Raw genomic sequence first — 21,997 nt, 5'->3', positions numbered from 1 at the left:
AAATTTACACAATTTTAACACTGATGAGAGATAACAAGCTGATCTTCATTGCATGTGTGTTTGTGTTATTAGGCAGGTTTAATGCATGTCTGTGGAGCTGCATCTCCAGCAGAGCATGTTCTTAAAGCTGCCTTTCCTACACACTTCTCTGCTATTATTTAATCATTTTGTAACTGATGTGCTATGAGTCCACTGATCTTTGCATCACTTCTCATCACACTAAGTGACTTGGACAAGATGATAAACAGACTCACATGCTTAAGATGTTGTCTAATCTTCATGAGCTCTCTTGTGTTTGTGTTAGTAGGGTTAATGCATGTTCTGCTTGTGTGTGTGATTTTGTATGTTTCTTTTCGCAGTGTTTCAGACTCCTTCTCAATTTTCCCACTTAAACAGTCAGTTTTCTTTTCCCCAGGTTTGCTAACCCAAATTTTGATTTCCCACATTAAACACCAGCACTCCTCTGTGTTCTACCTACTCTCACTCTGTGTCCTCTCCCACTTCAACAGTCCAACAGCCGGCAGTTTTCCTTCAGCTTTGTCCTGTGTTCCACTGTCTCTTCTTGCCATTTTACTCCAAAAGTGGCAAATGTCAAACTCCAACAGTCTCCTCAGTTCTCCTCAAACGTTCTTGTCACATGCACAGTGAACTTGCAGCTTGTTGGAAACACAGTGCCATGCATCCAATCAGGCAGGATGATGGGTTTGCTCTTCTTCTCTGATGCGGTTTGTCCACACTGCTGCTGCTTGCTGGGACTCTTTGCTCAGGACTTTGCTGCTGTCTCTTTATCTGCCATGTTATTGCTCTTTGAAAAGAGGTTCCATTAACATTTGTGAGAGAGCTGTCGTTAGCGGTGAACCACAGACGGGTACCTACCTCGAAGGAGTCGGAGTGTTTCTTCGAACTTTTTGAACTATTCTGACTGTTTTTTTTTGAGGTACAGTTCCATGTGTGCTGAGTGAGGAGCTGGTATCGTGGGTCTAAGACACTGTTGCTGCTGTGGAGGCCTTCTGTGTGTCAGGACGCCGACACGTTGATGTCTGCCGTACCAGGAGGGCGGTAGGGAAAAAAACAAAAGGAAGCCCACCTGAGAGATACCTTATCATTTTCTTTTGCTACTTTTTCCCCGCCTGAGATTCAGGTTGTTTTCAGTTCTTAACCCAGGACAGTGGGTGACTGAATAAACTGACGCCATAAGGAACTGGACACTCACATGTTATTTTCTTTTCTTTTTCCCTTTCTTTGGGGTGTTGAAATATTGTGTTTCTTGTCTTACATCTGTTTTGATTGTTTCAATTATTTTTGTGATGCATTTGAGATGGTTACTGCATTTGAAGGTATCCCTACATTGAGGATGAGCAAAGGGAACTGATCCAAAGAAAATATATATAAAGCAAACTTTGTTTCACAAACCTGTGGTCGTGCGTGTTATGTGGGTTGGAAGTCTTATTGCTCTTACAGAGTTGCTACCGCCAATCTCCTTCCCAAACCTAGATTCGGATATTGTAGACATTGCACTTGGGCGAGCAGTATAGATCATCTCTTTATAGATAGAGGGACACACGTCCAGGTTACACTTGTCTTCAGGGAGGAGTGAGAGCTCGCTTGTTAGGATGAGGGACACATGGTGCTGTAAATAAGTCAGCCAGAAACTTGGCCTGAACGCTTCCAATGATGTTAAACTATAACTTTCTTCCGACCGCTGCATGTGGAAAATTGATTCAGGTCTGCTTTTCACCTGAAAGTGACAAACTAAGACATGTTCATTATTATTATCACTGCTTACCCAACACACATCTCTCTCTCTGTTTTTGTGAACAGTCCTTTCTTAAAAGCAGAAAATGAGATTGTAGTTGTTCTTGGCTGATAAACACAAAACCTTTTTCCTATGATTATTTTTCATCTACAATGTAAATTTTGTCTCTTTTGTACTCTTTTTTTTTTTTTTAAATAGCTGGTGACCTGCAGAATCACCGCTCTCACAATCAGAGGCAATTACTTTTACACAGCGCACAAAAACACTGTGACGTCAGACACATTCACACTCACTTTTTTCATCTGCATAAATAAATCATATGGCCAGTGGTATGTGCCATGGTGATCCATAAATATGAGCACAAGTTTATTTAATTATTTTTCAACCCAACAAAACAAATAACAAAAACATGATGCTGATGCTATGAACACTCCACACACATGAGTCAAGATGCAGGAAAACTGCTGCGCATCTGAAAGAAGAAGCTGAACTCACGGAAACGCTGCACACTCCAGTTATCATAGTTCTGTTTCCCTCTCTTTGAGTTCTCAGCCAGCTCTCAATCTGATCATGTGTAGCTTGCTCATTAGCTCAGAAGAGACCACAACGCAACCTCACACAGTGGTTGCGTGCTTTGCCCACAGTGGCAAAGACTTGCATTTTCATATTCAATACAGCTTCTCCATCAAGTAGTTTTAGCTGTTTCATACAGGGTTCAGCATATTAGTTGTTTTCACAGGTGTGCTCTATATCTCAACAATGGCTCATAATGGGATGACAGTCTTTCACACAGGTCAAGTGCCTCTATGCACGTCATTAGTTAAAATATTTACCTATTTTACTTCAGCTCATATGTCATTGTACTGAATTTGAGCAACCCTAAGCTTAATGCAGATTACTTTTAACAACTGGTTAAATTAATGGTCTGGAGCACCGGCTGTTGTTGATCAGGGCAATCTAAAGAATCATCTAAACATTTTGTGTCAGCAAGGGGTGGGGGAAGCCATTCACCAGAGCATATCTTAACTGCTGCTGATGTGGGCTGGCCTTCTTCACACGCTCTTCAAGGCTGCTGTGTTTTCTGAAAACTTCTAACATTTTCCAGCAAGCAGTTTACACCCAAAATCTTTTATTTTATTTAAAGATTTTATTTATTTATTTATTTATTTTTTTGCCAATATTCCAAATACTTTGCGCTGCCAGGAGCGAATTCCATCATAAACTTCTCGTCACCCTCTGACGCACTCTTGGTTGCTTGATAACAACAACAACAGCTGGCGTCACAGACCGCGTGTTCTACTCCACACTCACTCACACAAACACCACGAACACAACAACAACAACAAATATCCTCACTCACAACCAACAAAAATTAGGCCTATTGTGTCAACGCAGTCTCACACAGTGGCTGCGTGCTTTGCCGCACACAGTAGCAAAGACTTGAACTTACTTGGTGTTGCTTAGCGTGTAATATCAGCCTCAAATCCTGCCGATCGTCATTCATCGAGGAGAGAAAACAGACAGCTAATCCACCGGCCCGATGACAAATTCTCATGTCTCGGGACCTTGCTATAGAAACTTCCTGGCTGACGTCAGTCTTTCAGCGTGTCTCTTCTCCCCTCGGTGAATGTCGACTCCAGGGCTCCAGCGTCGAAGGACCAATTAATGATCACCTACTGATCCGAAGGTTAGGGGTTTGATCCCTGATTCCTTCAGTCTGCATGTCAGGAATATGAATGTAGTTAGAAAGCACTCAGTTTAGAGAAAGTGTCTGATTGGATGAATGTGGCGTGTTGTATAGAGCACTTTGAGTAATCTGGGAGAGTAGAGAAGTGCTAAATAAGAATCAGTCCATTCACTGTCTGAACAGAGTTTCATCATGTTACTTTTGCACTATTATGTTCCAGCACATGTTGTTATTACATGGCTTGATTAAGGTACACATTAGGCTGACATCTGGGCCAGCACAGGGCCAGCAGTGAGTCTGCAACTGGTCTTGTGCTGGCCCATGTGTGGGCCACCTCTGGCAAACCATATCTGGGCCACCAAAGGGCCGTCGTTCTTTGCAGTATGTGGGCCATGTGTTAGCACATTGTGTGGGCCATACCAATTTTGCTATGTAGGGAAGAGTATAAATAGGAATAGAAGGAAAGGACTGAGGAAATGGTTGAGGAAGGAAGGATGAAAGAAAAAGTGGAAAAGAAGGATACAAAGAGAGAAGGAAGGATGGAAGAAAGGAAGGAGAGATGGATAAATTGATAAATGAAGGAAAGAAGATAGGATTGAAGGAAACAGGCGTTAGCTGACTTTATTGCATCACATATACAGTAACAGCACATGTCTGAACTTTTCTGCGCGGCCCTGACCAATGGGTCGCTTCCCTTCAGATGAAGAGCAGCTGTGTTATCTTTGTGATGGAGTGAAAGACCATCAGGAGCTTAGTGCTCTGAACTGCAGTGTTTAGATCAGGTGTGAGGAAAACCTGCAGGACAGGTGAGAAAGGCCCGAGGCCGTCACCATACTAGATGTTTGAACTCACTCTGTGATGTGAAGTTTAAAATCTGTCGGTACAGTCTGAGCCTCTCGTGTGATCGGGTTGCTTTTGCACTCAGATCTCCTCCACTGACTTTCAGGTGAAGTTCTGAGTGCAACCTGAGCTCTGATGTGTTAGTTTCAGCAGGAAGTGGCTGCTCTTTAACCTGCCGGACTTCATTCCTCACACCGTCACAGGCTCCACAGCTGCCGCCCAACTCGTTCGATTCTCGTTTTTACGGTTTAAAGCTGCATTACACCTTCCTGCTTTGGTCCGGGGCTTCCCTGAACACATCACACAATGACCTGATGACTGGGTTTCATTACCTGTGAACTCTGAAACATCCCCTCCTGTTTGAGACACCAAAGGACTGAGTGTCTGTGGTGAAGAAACTCTAAATGTGGGCGTCTAAAATGATATTTAGGACTTTTGGTTAAATATTTAAAAAAATATATCTAAATGACAGATTATTTTTGAATTTTTTTATTAGAAATCTCCAATGAACTGATGAGCAGGTGGGCGGGGCTTCTGCACATGAGGCAGCCATGAGATCACACAGATCCAAGAGTCGAAAAAACAGAAAAAGCCAAAACAGGTCCACTTCAGAGTGGTTACTGTTCCCTTCAGGGCAAAAGACCAGGAAACTGCATCATCCCATCATCCAGAGGAACTGCAGCTGATGTTGTGCACTCCTCTCTTTCTCTCTCAGTGTGTCAGGGAATGAGCAACCACCTGTCGCTGTTGGGGACGTACGAGCAGCACTACGACAGCATGGTGAGGATGTACTCCAACTGCTCCGTGGTGCTGGAGAACCTGGAGATCACCTACACGCAGGAGCACCACGACCTGTCCTTCCTGCAGGTGAGCCACCGTCCCTCAGCATCAACAAACCAGTGTACAAATAAAATGAATGATTACAAATCAATAATTAGAGGTTAGGGTTATAAATGAACCAAAGCAAATAATAAAGTGAAAGAAAAGTCATAAATAAAATCAATAAAACCAGCAACAGACAACACACACACACACACGCACACACACACACACGCACACACACACGCACACACACACACACACACACACACACACACACGCGCACACACACGCACACACACACACACACGCACACACACACACACGCGCACACACACGCACACACACACACACACACACACGAGATGAGAGAGTGCAACTACAGACTGCAGTTTCTCTGATAGTTTTTATTGGAATAAAAATTAACGGACTTTATTTCAGCATAATTTTGAATGAAGGATCGTCTGGTTTTTGGCACAGTAACAGGAAACCAGCTTGAGCTGAATTATCGTTAAACACCAGTTCTCATAAGTCTGACTCACTGTGAGAGCAAACAGCAGAGACACGGCGAGGCCAAACAGCGTGGATGTTTCTGTGCGATTCACACGTCAGCTGTGACGGTGGGAACGCCTCACTCCTCTGAGCCTCAAACATCACTCCAGCCTGAAAACAAGTTTGAAACAGGGAGGAAAACCTAAAATACAAAGTTAAAATCACTCATTTTTGTAAAGGTTTCTCAGAACGTTTATCAGGTGAACTTCTTTACACTGAAGAGACTTCCTGTTGCTCTGGATGGGCCCACCTGAGGTTATACTGGTCCGTGAACGCCTCGCTGCCTGAGGAAACGTTTGGTGGATGCCGAGCACCTCGGGGGACTCATCTGTGTTTTTACTGTTTTATCTTCCCTCACACAAACACAACTGTGTCTGTGCTGCATTCAAGGAGCCTCTGTTATCAGGTTGCCTTGAGGAGCTCTGCTTTTGGGAAATCAAACCCAGATGTTAAAAAATAAGAGAAGGGGGACACTTTGAGAAGCACCGTGTGGGAGTCAGATCCGTCGCGCTCAGGCAGCTGGTCATGTGACCATGCCTGCACATAAAAGTGACTGAACACTGAAAGAATGATGAAGGGCAGGTTTCAGCATCACATTCATACATAAACACAGAAACAGGGCAGCGAGCAAAGCGTTTGAAAATGATGTTAATCAAACCAATCAATGAGAGTGTTGTTAAAGGCTACTTTGACAATAATGACTGACTTTATTTGGACTCATTTATCCTCCTCTTTGCTTTAGTCCATCCAGGAAGTAAGCGGTTATGTTCTGATCGCTATGAACGATGTGGCGACCATCCCATTGGTCAACCTGAGACTGATCCGGGGACAGAACCTGTACGAAGGCCGGTTCGCTCTGCTGGTGATGTCTAACTATCACAAGAACGCCTCATCTGCAACGATCAACTACACCAGCGGCCTGAAACAGCTGCAGCTCAGCAGCCTGACCGGTACACGCGCGCACGCACGCACACACGCACGCGCGCACGCACGCACGCACACGCACACACAGACACACACACGCACACACAGACACACACACGCACGCACACGCACACACAGACACACACGCACACACACATACGCACACGCACACACGCACGCACGCACACACACACACGCACGCACACACAGACACACACACGCACGCACACGCACACACAGACACACACGCACACACACACACGCACGCGCGCACGCACACACAGACACGCACGCACACACACACACGCACGCGCGCACGCACACACAGACACACGCACACACACATACGCGCACGCACACACACACACGCACGCACACACACACACGCACACACACATACACGCACGCACACACACACACACGCACACACACATACGCGCACGCACACACACACACGCACACACACATACGCGCACGCACACACAGACACACACGCACACACACATACGCGCACGCACACACAGACACACACGCACACACACATACGCACACGCACACACAGACACACACGCACACACACATACGCACACGCACACACGCACGCACGCACACACACACACACACACGCGCGCACGCACACACAGACACGCACACGCACACACACACGCGCGCACGCACACACAGACACGCACACGCACGCACACACGCACACACACACACACGCGCACGCACACACACACACACACACACACGCGCACACACACGCACACACACGCACCAGATGAGAGAGTGCAAAGTTTCCCAGATAATTCAGAGCTGGTGAGTAGTTCAAGGACACTCAGATTTTGGAACAGCCAACAAAAAGCAGAGAACATTAGCAATGTGTACTTCAGGAAGCCTGGGAAAGCAGAGATTTCCAGATGGATCCACACATTTAGTTCGTGCTTCTGGGAACCTTGAAGTATTTCTGTAACAGCTTCAAAGACGGACGACTTCCAGCCCACGGTCCAGAGTCCAGCTTGAGGTCATACAGAGGTGCTCACTGTTTAAGGTGTAAGCAGAGATGGTCAGACCTCACACTCCTGAGACACACAGAGGCATTCCCAGGCATTCCCTGCTCATTTCCACTGCTTCTGTCCATGAGCTTATCTTGAATTCCTCCCTGTGTGGCCAGTCCACTTCACTCCACACCTGTCCAGGTGAAAACCACGGCCTCTGGTTTGAAGGAGCTGAGTTGAATGCCTGTTACAAAACACCGCAGTGCAAGCCGGAGGTCATCGCTCCGAGAAGCCAACAAAATCACAAGATCTGCAGAAAGCGAGGGTGTGACAGCCTCCACCCTTGGCTGCACCTACAGATGGAGTGTGTTAAAGTTATGAACAGAGTCTGTGTTTTTACTCTTCAACAACAAAAACTGTGCGTTATGAAACGCCACAAGTGTGATTTGAGTGGAGGAACGTTGCAGCCGGCGGCTGCAGGACCCTCAGACACTGCTACACCCAGAGTGGGCGCTCCACCCTGTTCTTGCTGAGAACAATGGCTCCTGACTTGGAGATCCTGATTCTCAACAAGAACTGCAGCTAAAAGTATTCAGACATGAACTGTTTGTAGAGACACGAGCTAAAAGAAAACGACTTGACACTGTTTTCAAACTGAGCCTGAGTGTGTAACCCACACTTTACATGCTGATGTCCTGCCTGTCACAAGTGCAGCTGTGTGCCGGCAGGAGGAGTTCCTGTGCACCTTCACTTTTTATTTTTGGTCAGCTCTTTGTTTTCTGCTTCATTCTGCTGAGAAGAGGTGATGACACCCACGCTGAGCTGGGTGGCCGGGTGGACACACCATTTAAAACTCTTCAATCAACGCCTGATTGTGCTCCAGCAGCTGGAAACAGACCACACCCAGGCCATCACTCGCTGCTTCGGCTGAACTGTGGACTCAGCATTAACTTAAAGTCTGTGCTGTGGAGAGAGCTCTCACAGAGATGCTTCGTTGGACTATATTAAAAAAATAAATCTCTTTGATGATTTCAATACTTTGCGTCTTCCTCCAAAAATTCCTGAAATCAAAAAATATGTTGAAAATTTTATTGCTGCAACATCACAATTTCAGATGTTAGATAATCAAGATGAAGATGTCCCTTAGACCTCTAGAGCTGGCATGTCAAACATAAGGCCCAGGGACCAGAATCGGTCCAATAAAGATTTCAGTTTAGGTCACAGGATGGAAAATGTGAAGAAGGGCATCAATATCCTGCTGACAAAGACCTTCATATCTGTTCATACAACACAAGTCGTATGAATGTTATTATCGCTGTCAGTGTCTCACGATGTAAAATGACGTCTGCGCTGTAGAGTTTGATCCTTTCTGCTTATAAAAACAGAATAAAAGTTTCTGTGGTCACAGATGGTTTATAGAGGCGACGTGTTGGAGGATGTTGGAAAACGTTTTGACGGCCTATGTCTGCTTCATTATCCTCACAGAGATCCTGAAAGGAGGTGTAAAGGTGACCCGTAATCCTTTGCTGTGCAACATAGAGACCATCGATTGGTGGGACATCGTGGACAAGGCCAGCAATTACAGCGTGCTGTTCACGAAGGACGACTTTCCAAAGAAATGTGCGCAGAGCAGAGATTCAGATTTTCAGCCTTTACTACTGAGCTGTGATCTGAAGGGTTTCATAATTCTGTGTGTGTGTGTGTGTGTGTGTGTGTGTGTGTGTGTGTGTGTGTGTGTGTGTGTGTCCAGGTCAGACGTGTGACCCCAGCTGTCATAACAGCTCGTGCTGGGCAGCAGGACAGGATCACTGTCAGAGATGTAAGCACACACTCCTTCCTGCTCTCACACAGTCGTTCACTGTGCGTTCAAAGTCACGATGATGGTACGTGTCGATTGTCTCTCTCTCTGTCTGTTTCTGTTAGTCACCAAGCTGCTGTGTGCAGAGCAGTGCAGCTGGAGGTGTCGGGGGCCCAAACCCGTCGACTGCTGTAACGAGCACTGTGCTGCGGGCTGCACTGGACCTCGGGCCACCGACTGCCTGGTCAGTGTTAATCCTCGCACAGCACTGCTGCAGTTACAGTTTGCATGTCTGGGACAAAGATTTTTACAGGACAAGACGGGCAGGTGTTCACCAATCAGCAAAGACACATTTACAAGACTGTGAATATTTCATTATCTACAGTACATAAGATCATTAAAAGATTCAGAGAATCTGGAGCAATCAGTAAAAATCAGTACTGGATAGACGTGAACTTCGGGGACTCAGACAGCACTGCATTAATAGCAGGTGTGATTGTGTGATGGAGATCAGTGACAGGTTTCACAGCTCAGCTCCACATCTGCAGATCAGAGCGCCATCATGCAGAGAAGAAGCTCCAGATGTGAACATGACATAAAACAGCTGATTTTTTAATTCTGCATATTTTCCACACTTTCATGTTTCAGATCATCACACAGACTTTAATGTTAAAAGAAAAAAAGGTATCCAAACTTACCCGGGAAAAAAGTAGTTTCTTCCGCCTCGTTAATTCATAAACTGTAATTAAACACATTTTTAGAAAGCTGAGTTCAGCTGGACTAGCATCACCTGGGCCCAGCCTGCTGTGTGGCTGCTGAACTGGCCTGCCTGCAGTCTAGACCTTAGGCCAGCTGAGAACATCTGGAACATCACAGAACCAGAAACAGGATGAACAAAGCCAGGACTGCTGAGCAGCTGGAATCCTTCATCAGAGCAGGACAGCTGCTGGCCTCAGCTCACAGACCATCACAGACCTTTACAAAGACCTGTTCTACCTTACAGATGTGTTCCTGCCATCAAATTTAAAATGAGCTCATATTTTTCTTATTTTCTCAGTTTAAAGATTTGATATGCATTCTATGTTACAACATGGAACATCTGTGTAGTATCACAACTTTTTCAGAATTGATGTTTTAAAAAACTCGGGCTAAAAAACACCTTATTAAAAGACTAAATACAGGCTGTTTTCTCTGTCTGTCCTCGTGCTCTCCAGGCCTGCAGGGCTTTCAACGATGATGGAATCTGTAAAGACGCGTGTCCACCTTTGAAACGCTATGACTCCATACTTCATCAGGTGGTCGAAAACCCCAACGCCAAATTCACCTTCGGAGCGACCTGCGTCAAGGCCTGCCCACGTACGGACTTACACATAAATCACATCATTCACCTGTGGTGGTGTCCCTGGAAGCCTCAGTGTGACAGGGTTGAAAACAATGTAGCTTCCAGCTAGAGACCTAAACGTGGTCTTTGTCCTTAATGAGCTCTGTTTGCTTCTGTTTGGGTGTAGATAACTACGTGGTGACTGAAGGCTCGTGTGTTCGTTCCTGTAGCAACAGGATGTACGAGGTGAAGGAGAATGGAATCCAACGCTGCAAAGACTGTGACGGACCCTGTCCTAAAGGTAGAGAGCGCGCGAGTGAGAGACACCTGAGAATCAATCAAATCACCTGACCAGCTCTTTCTCTCCTGCAGCATGTGACGGGGTCAGGTTTGGCACTCTGATCAACACCATCGCTATCAACGCCTCCAACATTGACTTGTTTAAGGACTGCACCAAAATCAACGGCGACGTCGTCATCCTTGAATCCTCCTTCACTGGGTGAGGAGCTCCTCCCACTAAACATCACAGTGTTACACTGCGACTTCACGGTAGCTGGATGCTAACAGCATCATACCCACAGCCACACCTCAGCACATCGCCAAAGCTCACCTGTCATGAAACACAGGCTTCATTAAGTTAGCCTGACAGAAATAAATGACTCATTCATGTTCGGTGCAGTCAGCTGAGTAGGCCGTCCTCTGTGTCAATGACTTGTGCTGATTTGCCATTCCAGGGATCCGCATTACAACATCCCACCCATGGAGCCCGAGAAGCTGGAGAACTTCAAGACAGTGAAGGAAATCACTGGTAGGTCTACAGCCTGAGAGCAATGGGAGTCACACTAACTGAATCTGTAGTTTGTTGCCTTCTGATTCATGGAGTTGTTAAAGTTTTGAAGATTGCAGCAACAGCCAGTGTTTGTGTCGTCCAGGTTACCTGATGATTCAGTTCTGGCCCAAGAATCTGACATCTCTGTCTGTGTTTGAGAACCTGGAGATCATCAGAGGAAGAACGACATTCTCGTGAGTCTCACTGTCCAGAAATACCAGAAATATGTGAAATATGTGGGTTTTCTTTCCAAACTGATAACAGTTTACACCGAGGTTATAAAGGAACTATGACAACTAAACCTCTGAGCTGTTCTGGGCCCATAAATCTGCTTCCATAATGGGTGGTTTCTTTTGCACTCTGACAAATGGAAGTGTAGCTCAACACTGGTTTCATATGTAGATATTTGGTCTGTGTTTTGGTTCATGAAGCCCGTCCTGTGGGTACTCTCATTTCGTTTGACTTCAGACTTTACTCAGTATCAGTGTCAGCATGACATGATTTGGTAAGCGGAAGAAGATGGATGGTTGGTGGATGGATGGATGGATGGATGGTTGTTGGACCAGCAAGAGTGCTGATGATGGCTCTGTATTGTTTCTGTACCCCGCTCTTATGGACTCTTGCTCTTCAGTAAACACAGTTTGGCCGTGGTGAGCTTGAAGAACCTGCAGTGGCTGGGTTTGCGCTCTCTGAAGGAGGTCAGTGCCGGAGTAGTGGCAGTGAAGAATAACCCCGAGTTATGTTATGTTTGGAAAGACCAGTGGTCCCACCTATTCAGATCAACCGACCAGACCATTAGCTTGTCGAACAACAGTCCCCCTGATGTGTGTGGTGAGTCAAGAGTTCACGTTCAGCACAGCTATTGAATGAACGAATGTCTGAGAAATAAGACAATATTCTTGTCTCTGCGACACAGAGAGGAACAATCAAACCTGTGACACGGAGTGTACAGATTTGGGCTGCTGGGGTCCAGGGCCCACCATGTGTTTGTCCTGCCGGCAATTCAACCGCAAGGGCCGCTGTGTGGTGTCGTGCAACCTGCTGCAAGGGTGAGTTATAGACTTTAAACATTAGTGAAGCAGTTGCTATGTCTCTGTGAAGCCTTTTGTCAGGCTTCAAAACAGGCTTTCTGCTGTCCATTTATATTCAGCCAGTAAGTAATCAGCTAAGATTAGCTAGCTTGATTGGCTAGCTCAACCATAAACTTTGTAGATACACAGACATGTATACGTGCTAAAAATATTTTAGGTTCTACATATATTTTTATTTAATTCTAAATTTACAGAATCACTACACCCAACACTCAGAGAACGGAGGTTACAGGCATAACCTCAAGCTAACCTGGTGCTGCTGCTAAATTTGGCTGCTACCTTAGCTGCTACCTAGTCTCTCAATATTCACACTCTACACAATTAATGTCACAAACACAGATGATACACAAACATCTAAAATCAAATAAACTTGTTCTACAGCACACACACATCCAGGTAAAAGTCGTCATTGTCCCTGCAGTCACTACACTCCCCAACATAAATACCAGTAATTCAGATGAGTTTGCTCAGAAACAAATAAAAAAAAGCAGAATTTCACTCATCAAAACTGGAGGAAATACTTCTTCTAATGAAAATAGCTGCACAACAAGTCACCCCTGAACAGTTGTTTAGAAGGTTAGTTAATTATGAATTAATTCATTGTAACATGTGAGTCTGTGGGGCTGGACCCCCTGCTGGATACAGCCTTAAGTGGCTATTGGAGGAAATCCATCATTTCCATCAGTGCAGAAAACCGAGCTCTTGTTCCCCCGGTGAGCTTCTGCACACTGACTCTGGATCTTTCTCTGTGTCCTCCTGCAGGGAACCCAGAGAGGTGGAGGTAAATGGCAGCTGTGTCCAGTGTCACCCAGAGTGTATGCTGCAAACCAGGTTGCTGACCTGCTCCGGACCGGTCAGTGCAGCTTCTACTGCTATTGTTGCCATTGTTGCTAGGAAGAGTGTACAGTGTGAAATAGCATCGGACAGTCAAAGCATACAAGCAACTGTAACAGCTGCTGATTTTTCTAATTAATACTCCGTACTTTTCTTCATGTCTGAACCTGAAAGTTCAAACTTTTTAAGGTTTTTCAAAGCAGATCTTTAAGATTTTGTGTATTAAAAACATATTTTTAGTTCTTTTTGAGATTTATATCAAAAATTAAGGTAAAAAGGGCATGATCAGTAGATGTTAAATTAATCCTGCAGACAAATACAGGAGCAAGGGTGTTAACAACGGGACAGGAAACATGAGACATTCGCTTTGAGAATGAAACATTTTTTGGCACATTTTGTTTTTCTGTAAATATTTTGGTCCTTGTACAAAGACAAAAATCATAAATCGTGGTTTAGAAAATGAACATCCCCATCATCATCCCCACCTGCAGGGCCCTGACAAGTGTTCCCAGTGTGCCCATGTTAAAGATGGCCCCCACTGCGTGCCACACTGCCCTCATGGTGTGCAGGGAGAGGGAGGCAAGTTGGTCTGGAAATACGCCGACAGAATGGGCCAGTGCCGGTCCTGCCACCAGAACTGCAGCGAGGGGTGAGGCGCATGCTGCTGAATCCCCGCTGAGGGTGTCGGCAGAGCAGCTGATATTAAACAGAGCGTCTAACACTGGATTTAAGATGTTTTGTGTCTGTGTGTCTGCAGGTGTTCTGGTCCTGGATTGTCTGGATGCAATGGGTAAAAATATATCTTTGGTTGTATCTTAACTGAAATCAACACAGAAAAGATGATGCCAAATAAACTTTTGCATTTCAACAATATATATATATGGAGCGACTGCCCCTCTCTCTCTCTCTCTCTCCTGCTGCTACTTCAATCATGAAACTGATCAATGATCAGCTGATCAGCTTTTTTGTCGCGAGTCCGTCTCTCTTGTTTGTTTTTGGACCACTTTGCACCAGAAAGAGGAAACCAGCAGCTGAACAACAGCAGCACGTTTAAGCTTGATAATGTATTATTAGAATTTATTTAATATTACTTTCTACACCAGGATCTTTTTCTACGCAGCTGACGGCTGGTAACTGTGCAGGGGCGGATCTAGCAAAGTTTAGCCAGGGGGGCCGATAGGGCATGAACAGGGAAAAGGGGGCACAAAGACATACTTTTCTTTCTTATTCTCATTTAAAATGTCCAGCTTTTAATAAATAATTATCTTAATCTTACACCCAAAGTTTTAATCTGATGTAAAATGTATAGAAGTCCATTACTGTATATAGTAACTATTAAGTCTAATATACCCTAGTAAGCTATAGTACTTTTTCCTTTGGGAAGATACCATCTGTGCAGTCTGCAGTTCTGTTGAAGAAAGATGTTGAAACTATTTAATTATTGTAGAAAAATAATTGATTTCTGTGCATTTTTTACATGCACATTAAATTAAAGTTGATTACGTCGATTAATCATGATGAGGTGGAGGGTGGGGGTGGTTCCCTTTATTTTTTTGCTGGAGTTTGCAACCCTCTTAGTTTGGTTATTTAATATTTCTGCTAAGTACTCTTTAAACTACCAGAACAGGGAGGATGGAGTAGGTTTAAGTTTATTAGATTGATCAGTTTTGCTGAACTATGAAATATTTTGGGTGCAGTTTATTTTTTTTGCATACAGGTGTAACAGAATAGCTTTAGTGTTTTGGTGTTTTTACTTGAGTATGAACTTATACAAAATGCAGAAAGATATTTAAAAAAAGTTTTACCGATTATAAAATGCACTGTATCAGATTTATATCAGTATCGGCCGATATTCAAATTTCTGATATCGGTATAGGGAATAAAAAAGTGGTATCGTGCCATCTCCAGTTTGAACAGGACTCTATGACTCTGCATGCTGTCAGCATCATTTAACGCTCTCTCTTCACAGCTCTCTTGCACACTCTACACTGGCGGCCAGTGTGATTGGAGGGCTCCTGCTTCTCGTCATTGTGTCGCTGATCATCTTTGTGTTGCTACGACGAATGCAAATTAAGAGGAAGCGAACTGTACGCCGCCTACTGCAGGAGAGAGAGGTGAAGACTCTGCTTTTCATTCTGCATTTAAAACGTGATCGATAGTAAAATGAATGCATTAATGATGAACCTGGGTTTGATTTGGTTGGTAGCTCCAAAATATGAACTGAAGTCTCTCTACATATGATGCTATTGGATGACTTTTATCATTTAAATGTTGTAGCTGGTGGAGCCGCTGACCCCCAGTGGTCAGGCACCTAACCAGGCACTGCTGAGGATCCTGAAGGAGACCGAGTTTAAGAAGGTCAGGGTGCTCGGCTCCGGCGCCTTTGGGACGGTGTACAAGGTAAATATGTTTGATGCAAGAGAATGATCCCCTCATGGTGGTACTTTAAATGTTTAGTCATGTGAGTGCAGCAGAGGAAATGCTGCTGTCATCCAACACTTTAGTCCAGACTTGATCACAGCCCAGTCACACTCCTGCTAGTTGGACAGAATAAAGTGTTTGTTTGTTTAGGGTTTGTGGATCCCTGAAGGCGAGAATGTGAAGATCCCAGTAGCCATCAAAGTTCTCAGAGAGGCCACGTCACCGAAAGCCAACCAAGAAGTCCTGGATGTAAGACTCCTCTGTGTGCTTCTTCTTTTTCCTGCTCTACAAACACATTGTTAGTGACTGTTAAGTATTTTGTATCTTGAATTTTAAGTCGCTCCACCAAATATCTTCTTACATTTAAGTGGTTTAAAAACGTTTGATCTTAATCTTGAGCTGATTAAAGGGCGCACTGAAGTTAAAAATGCTCCACAGCTGCATCCGTAGCTCAGACGTTCCCGTGGATGTTTCTCAGTAACACTGCTGTCTGTGTAGGAAGCGTATGTGATGGCGAGTGTGGATCACCCTCATGTGTGCCGCCTGCTGGGAATCTGCCTGACATCATCAGTCCAGCTGGTTACTCAGCTGATGCCGTACGGCTGCTTGCTGGACTATGTCCGGCACCACAGGGATAGCATTGGGGCGCAGTGGCTGCTCAACTGGTGTGTCCAGATTGCTAAGGTGAGTAAATGAGGTCAGCAAGACCTCCTCTAAGGAGAAACTCTCCTGCCCGAGGCACCAGCTCAGTGTGCAGCTCTCTTTAAGCCTGCTGAGGCTCATTAATGCAAACACAAGAAACCATGTGCTAATCTGTTTAGTCCGTTTTAAGTCTGATTTGGATTTTTAAGTGCTGGGAAAATCACAAGGTACAAGGTCAGAGGCTCACAGTGAAACCTGATGAGAGCATTCTCCATTCATAAAGTGTGCTGATGGGATCGTGGGTGCTGAATATGGAGCTGATGGCAGGAGAAAAACGGGAAAACCTCAGAGATAGTTCATGGATGCAGTGAAGGAGGACGTGCAGAAAGCTGGTGTGACCGATGAGGATGCTGGGAGAGGGGGAGATGGGGCAGATGAGCTGCTCTGGCGCCCCCTAAAGGCAGCAGCCTGAAGAAGTTAAACAAAAACAAACAATTTACACAGATGAGTTACAGTCATTTACACATTTTTGTATGAGGCTGTAAACATGTTTATTTCTGCTGTAACTTTTGACATTTTTACACGTGGATCTGTGGACACTGAACGATTGTTGGAGTCAGCATCACCTGCAGTTTCTGGACTTCATTTCTTTTGCAGAGATACTGGTGCTGCAGCCCAGCCAGTTATCACACAGCTGGTTTTACTCATACTGAAAACTTGTGTGCATGCGTGACGTTTGTGTGCAGGGGATGAACTACCTAGAGGAGCGTCACCTGGTGCATCGTGACCTGGCTGCAAGGAACGTCCTTTTGAAGAGTCCTAACCACGTCAAGATCACCGACTTCGGCCTTGCCAAGCTTCTGACAGCAGATGAGAAGGAATATCACGCTGATGGAGGAAAGGTGTGTTTTCATGTGGCTGGCACTCGGAGACAAGCTGATTTCTATCAGGACAAAACCACAAAAGACTAAATCAGACAGGATGTTGGGCTTCTCTGTTAAAATGTTCCTCACCTGTCTGTGTGTGTTTGTCTTCCTCTGTTTAACGCAGGTTCCCATTAAGTGGATGGCATTAGAGTCGATCCTCCAGTGGACTTACACCCATCAGAGTGATGTCTGGAGTTACGGTGGGTCAATCTGTGGCTCTCTAGCCTGCACAAGGCCCACTGGTTACTTGTTTCACTACACCTGAAAAAGTTATTTTCTTACTGTGACATAAAAAGACAGCTGTTCTATCCCAGCTGGGATAGGCTCCACCCACGACACTGAATTTGATAAGTGGAAGCAGATGGATGGATGGCTGCATGTATGGATGCACATTAATAACTGGATGTACAGTTTTCATTTTGAATTGGGTCTCAGCCAAAGCAAAAGAGCTCATGTGTCCCATCACAAGCCACTTCCTCCATCTCAGAAGACACAGTTATGAACTTGGGTTTTGTGTTTATTTTATTATGTTAGATATTAACCGTGATATGGCTCCACAGACCAGTAAGAGCACTGATGGTGGCTCTGTATAGTTTCTTTATCCCGCTCTTATGGACTCTTGCTCTTCACTAAAAATGATGGATGGATAGTTGGATATAAAAAAGTATTTTGATTGTGATGATTAACAGCTACTAGTTAATCATGAGGTAGCCCTCCATAAAGAATCATCTGCTTTATTGTCTATTTTACTTCAAATGGAAACATTAAAATTGAAACCATTAACATGCTGTTGCCTTGTGTATGACCTGACACAAGAGGTCGACCATAAAATGCTCTCTGACGTCATAGATCCAGTGAGCATTAGAGTGATCTTCTCATAGATTTCAGTCCGGCAGGACTGCCCCCTCCTGGGCATTTGACAGAAAAACAGTTCAGGTTCAAGTTGCTTACTTACTGATTCACCGTTCGGGCCCCAGAAGATATTTCTGTCTTTTATATACATGCAAATAAAAATGATCATTACCATTAAATTCTCATCAGGAACAAACCCTCCTTGAACTCATGTTGTTTACTTCATCGTGTCTGTTGTTGTGTGACGGAGGTTTTACCGAGCGCTGAGTCTGCTCTAACAGTCGATGGTCTGCAGGTGTGACGGTGTGGGAGATCATGACGTTCGGCTCCAAGCCATACGACGGCATCCCGGCCAGCGAGATCGCCACGGTGCTGGGGAGAGGCGAGCGGCTGCCTCAGCCCCCCATCTGCACCATCGATGTCTACATGATCATGGTCAAATGTAAGACGAGACGCAGGTGGTGCTGGTAGAAAAATTGCGCCTTGATGGGAACATGAAGGTGTCAAACTTTCAAATAGTTATGGCGCTTTTTCACAAAAAACTCATCATGTCATCGAATCTGGCGTCTGTTTGTCTTACAATGGCTCCAGGCTACGGTCTAAATTTCATGAAGTCAGACAAAAAAAATTCTACATGAAGTACTAAAAGTTCTTTGGTTTGACGAACACGAATATCTGAGATAAAGTCTGGAGCAGCTCAGCTGTAGAGAAGACTGAAAATCATCCACTTTGCTTCTGCAGGCTGGATGATCGACCCGTCCAGTCGGCCCAGGTTCAAAGAGCTGATGGTGGAGTTCTCCAAGATGGCCAGCGACCCGTCCAGATACCTGGTCATACAGGTAAACCAGGGATTTCATGTCATTTACTTGTATAATAACACTTATAAAAAGATTTTCTTCACTGAGGGTTGGTAATATGGAGATCCTTTACCATCTGACTGTCCAGATATTTTCTACATGTAATAATATTAATATTATATTATATTAATATTGTCTTATTTCTCAGACATTTGTTCATTCGAAAGCTGTGCTGAACGTGAACTCTTGACTCACCACACACATCAGGGGGACGGTTGTTAAACAAGCTAATCGTCTGATCGATCGAATATTTGTGACATTTGTGAGAAATCATTTACGCTCATAGGACTCAGTGTTTCTGTATGAAGGTAAATCACTTGGTCAGCAATCAGCTCTATTATTAACAATCCATAAATATTTACATTTTAACCTTAACAATAATCTACTTTTATAGTAATCAAAAAACTACAGGAATAAACCAAAACCTTCTTACTGAAAATGAAAGAAGGAAGCTGAAGCTGACACTTAACCTAATTAACCTAATTAATAAGTTAACTGATTAGAAAAAAGATAAAGCATTTCTACTTCTAATGACCACATTTAACTCAGTTTTTCCTGTTTTGAAAATGAAGATGTTAGAAAAATAAAACAATTTTGTTTTCATATGGAAAACCGTCCGTCGTCTTTTCTTTTTGTTTCCTCTTGATTGCGCTGGCATATGATGAATTAAAGTATGATACAATTAATTTTTTAAATGTAAAGAACCAAATTCTGATCACAGTATGGGGTGCACGTGGAGAATATGTCACGATCTGGATCATTCAGACACAAAACAGGAATAAATTTAATCCAGGAGAAAAAGTATTTTAGAAATATCTACAGCTGAGATTTTTTTTTATAAAAACACATGAACATAGTTGAATTATTAGACCCAACAAACATCATATCATCAGTTCATCTCTTTACTTCCTGTTTATTAGAGAATTAAGCAGTTTGGGATCAACGTGTGTTCTAACTCATACTCACACGGTGAATATAGATGAGTAAACTATTATAATGAAATAATATTAGTATTTATTAACTGCACAGAACTAACAGGGAATGTAAAGTTTCGGTGTGTAGAAAGAAGAGGTTCAAAAGAAACACGAGAAAATGATTTCAAACAAACTTCCAATAAATGCAAAGCTGTTTCTCTTTGGTTTCAATCCAGAAGATGATAATTATAATAAAAATGAACAATAATGATCGTCTTTAAAGAAAAAAACAGTTACATAGCATAAACTCGACTACATTAATTATTTTTGTTAGGGGGACCTGCCGAGTCCGTCAGACAGCAGGTTTTACTCTCGTCTGCTGAGTACCGACGACACCGAGGACGTTATTGACCCGGACGAATACCTGCTGCCCTACAGAGGCATGGGTAACCATAAGGACCGGCCCATGGTATGGACACACACACACACACACACACACACACCTATTGTAGTCTAATCTAGTCTAAAGACACATTGTTACATATCTATATGTTTTATCAAACATTTTAGTAAACGTTACATGAAAAAACATCGTACTTAAGAAAGTGTTCGGCGCCCCCTGGTGACCCAAGTAAATGTAAACCGTCTACTTCCACTCGCCATAAGTGGCCAGAAGTACAGCTATTTATATACTTTAAATATTTCCTCTGTGTTTCATTCTAATGAACGTGCTTTGATGAAACAGAGGTGTTTCATTGATTCTCTTCGTTCGTGTCAGAATGGTCATCCGGCCGGAGAGAACAGCCTCGCCCTGCGGTACATCACCGATCCCACTGACAGCGCACTGGAAAAGGACTTCATCGACCACGGTATCCATCATCAAACATAACTCAGACCAGTGACAAATAATTAGGAGATGTAAATCAATCAATAGCCAGACAGCAAACTGTCTTCATGACAGAAAATTAATTAATACCTAAACAGCATTTTCCTGCTCTGCCTTCCAGAGTACATGAACCAGAGTGTGAGTGAGACCAGCCAGAGCAGCCGGCTCTCCAAGGTTTTAAACCCTAATTATGAGGACCTGAGCCTGGGCTGGGGCCCACTTCCCCACCCGCTGGAGGATCTGAACACCTCCCAAGTGCCCTATGGACCCGAATACCTGAATGCGTCCTTCAAACTGCGCCCTCTGGTGACCAGTCACAGCCTTGATAATCCAGACTACCAGGCTGACTTCCTGCCTCAGACCATTACAGATGCAACGTTAGCCGAGAACCATCTGTTCCTCCCAGCAGCAGAGAACCTCGAGTATCTGGGTGTGGGCGGCGCTCTACATGCTCCCGTCCGCTAGGGGGCAGCAGCACTCGGGCTGTCAGACTGAAGCCGTGCTCTACTTTCATTCAAGCTGCCCACAGGAATTAATTGTTTTACAGTCAGTTCTTCAGGAAACACTGACTGGAGCAGAGGCAGCACTTCATCCAGACCGACAGCCTCAGACTCACAATTGATCTTTGCAAGTTTGTTTGACTGGTAGGACCAAAGGACTTGGTTTAAGCTCTGCAGCTCCTGAACGAGTTTCTTTAACAGTCTCAGTCTGACTAAAACCTTCTGTTTGAGTTGAAATACTCTGAATGAACTTTTATTGTATAAAGTGTATAAAGTTATGAATTCTTTGCTTTACTTGACAAGAATGAGCCAAATCACGATTTCCTGTTAACCACTACTGCTCGTGTCTGTGTATCACTGTTGATAGTGTAAATTTATGGAAGTTGAGAGGCTGTCTGCAGGTACTGAACCTTTGTCAGCTTTTCCTTTTCAAGAGAATAAATAGTTTTCATATTTATGGAAACGATGATGATCAGGACTTTAATGTGTTAGAGGAACATGGATGATGAAGATGTGCCCAACAACGAACAATAAAGAGCATCTGATCAGA

The 21,997-nt window shown here is 44.2% G+C and overlaps 1 protein-coding gene across 1 annotated transcript in view; it reads left to right on the top strand.

Annotated features, from left to right (window-relative positions):
• LOC146380876 (melanoma receptor tyrosine-protein kinase-like) overlaps nt 1–21,997 on the top strand; it is a 43,839-nt gene extending 21,842 nt beyond the window's left edge. The window contains exons 2-27 of the mRNA XM_084940268.1: nt 4,999–5,150; nt 6,397–6,604; nt 9,062–9,196; nt 9,327–9,395; nt 9,500–9,618; nt 10,589–10,730; nt 10,883–10,996; nt 11,068–11,194; nt 11,430–11,503; nt 11,628–11,718; nt 12,156–12,355; nt 12,441–12,573; nt 13,378–13,468; nt 13,941–14,098; nt 14,207–14,239; nt 15,419–15,563; nt 15,727–15,849; nt 16,021–16,119; nt 16,369–16,554; nt 17,259–17,414; nt 17,563–17,638; nt 18,586–18,732; nt 19,032–19,129; nt 20,396–20,530; nt 20,840–20,930; nt 21,069–21,997. Of these exons, the coding sequence (XP_084796394.1) occupies nt 4,999–5,150; nt 6,397–6,604; nt 9,062–9,196; nt 9,327–9,395; nt 9,500–9,618; nt 10,589–10,730; nt 10,883–10,996; nt 11,068–11,194; nt 11,430–11,503; nt 11,628–11,718; nt 12,156–12,355; nt 12,441–12,573; nt 13,378–13,468; nt 13,941–14,098; nt 14,207–14,239; nt 15,419–15,563; nt 15,727–15,849; nt 16,021–16,119; nt 16,369–16,554; nt 17,259–17,414; nt 17,563–17,638; nt 18,586–18,732; nt 19,032–19,129; nt 20,396–20,530; nt 20,840–20,930; nt 21,069–21,412 (3,446 nt within the window). The 3' untranslated portion in view covers nt 21,413–21,997. The remainder of the gene's footprint in view (nt 1–4,998; nt 5,151–6,396; nt 6,605–9,061; nt 9,197–9,326; nt 9,396–9,499; nt 9,619–10,588; nt 10,731–10,882; nt 10,997–11,067; nt 11,195–11,429; nt 11,504–11,627; nt 11,719–12,155; nt 12,356–12,440; nt 12,574–13,377; nt 13,469–13,940; nt 14,099–14,206; nt 14,240–15,418; nt 15,564–15,726; nt 15,850–16,020; nt 16,120–16,368; nt 16,555–17,258; nt 17,415–17,562; nt 17,639–18,585; nt 18,733–19,031; nt 19,130–20,395; nt 20,531–20,839; nt 20,931–21,068) is intronic.

The sequence above is a fragment of the Perissodus microlepis genome, chromosome 9, assembly GCF_051167445.1.
Source record: "Perissodus microlepis isolate ML-2025 ecotype Zambia chromosome 9, ASM5116744v1, whole genome shotgun sequence".
NCBI classification, from domain to species: domain Eukaryota; kingdom Metazoa; phylum Chordata; class Actinopteri; order Cichliformes; family Cichlidae; genus Perissodus; species Perissodus microlepis.
This window is presented reverse-complemented; position numbering and strand designations above follow the sequence as displayed.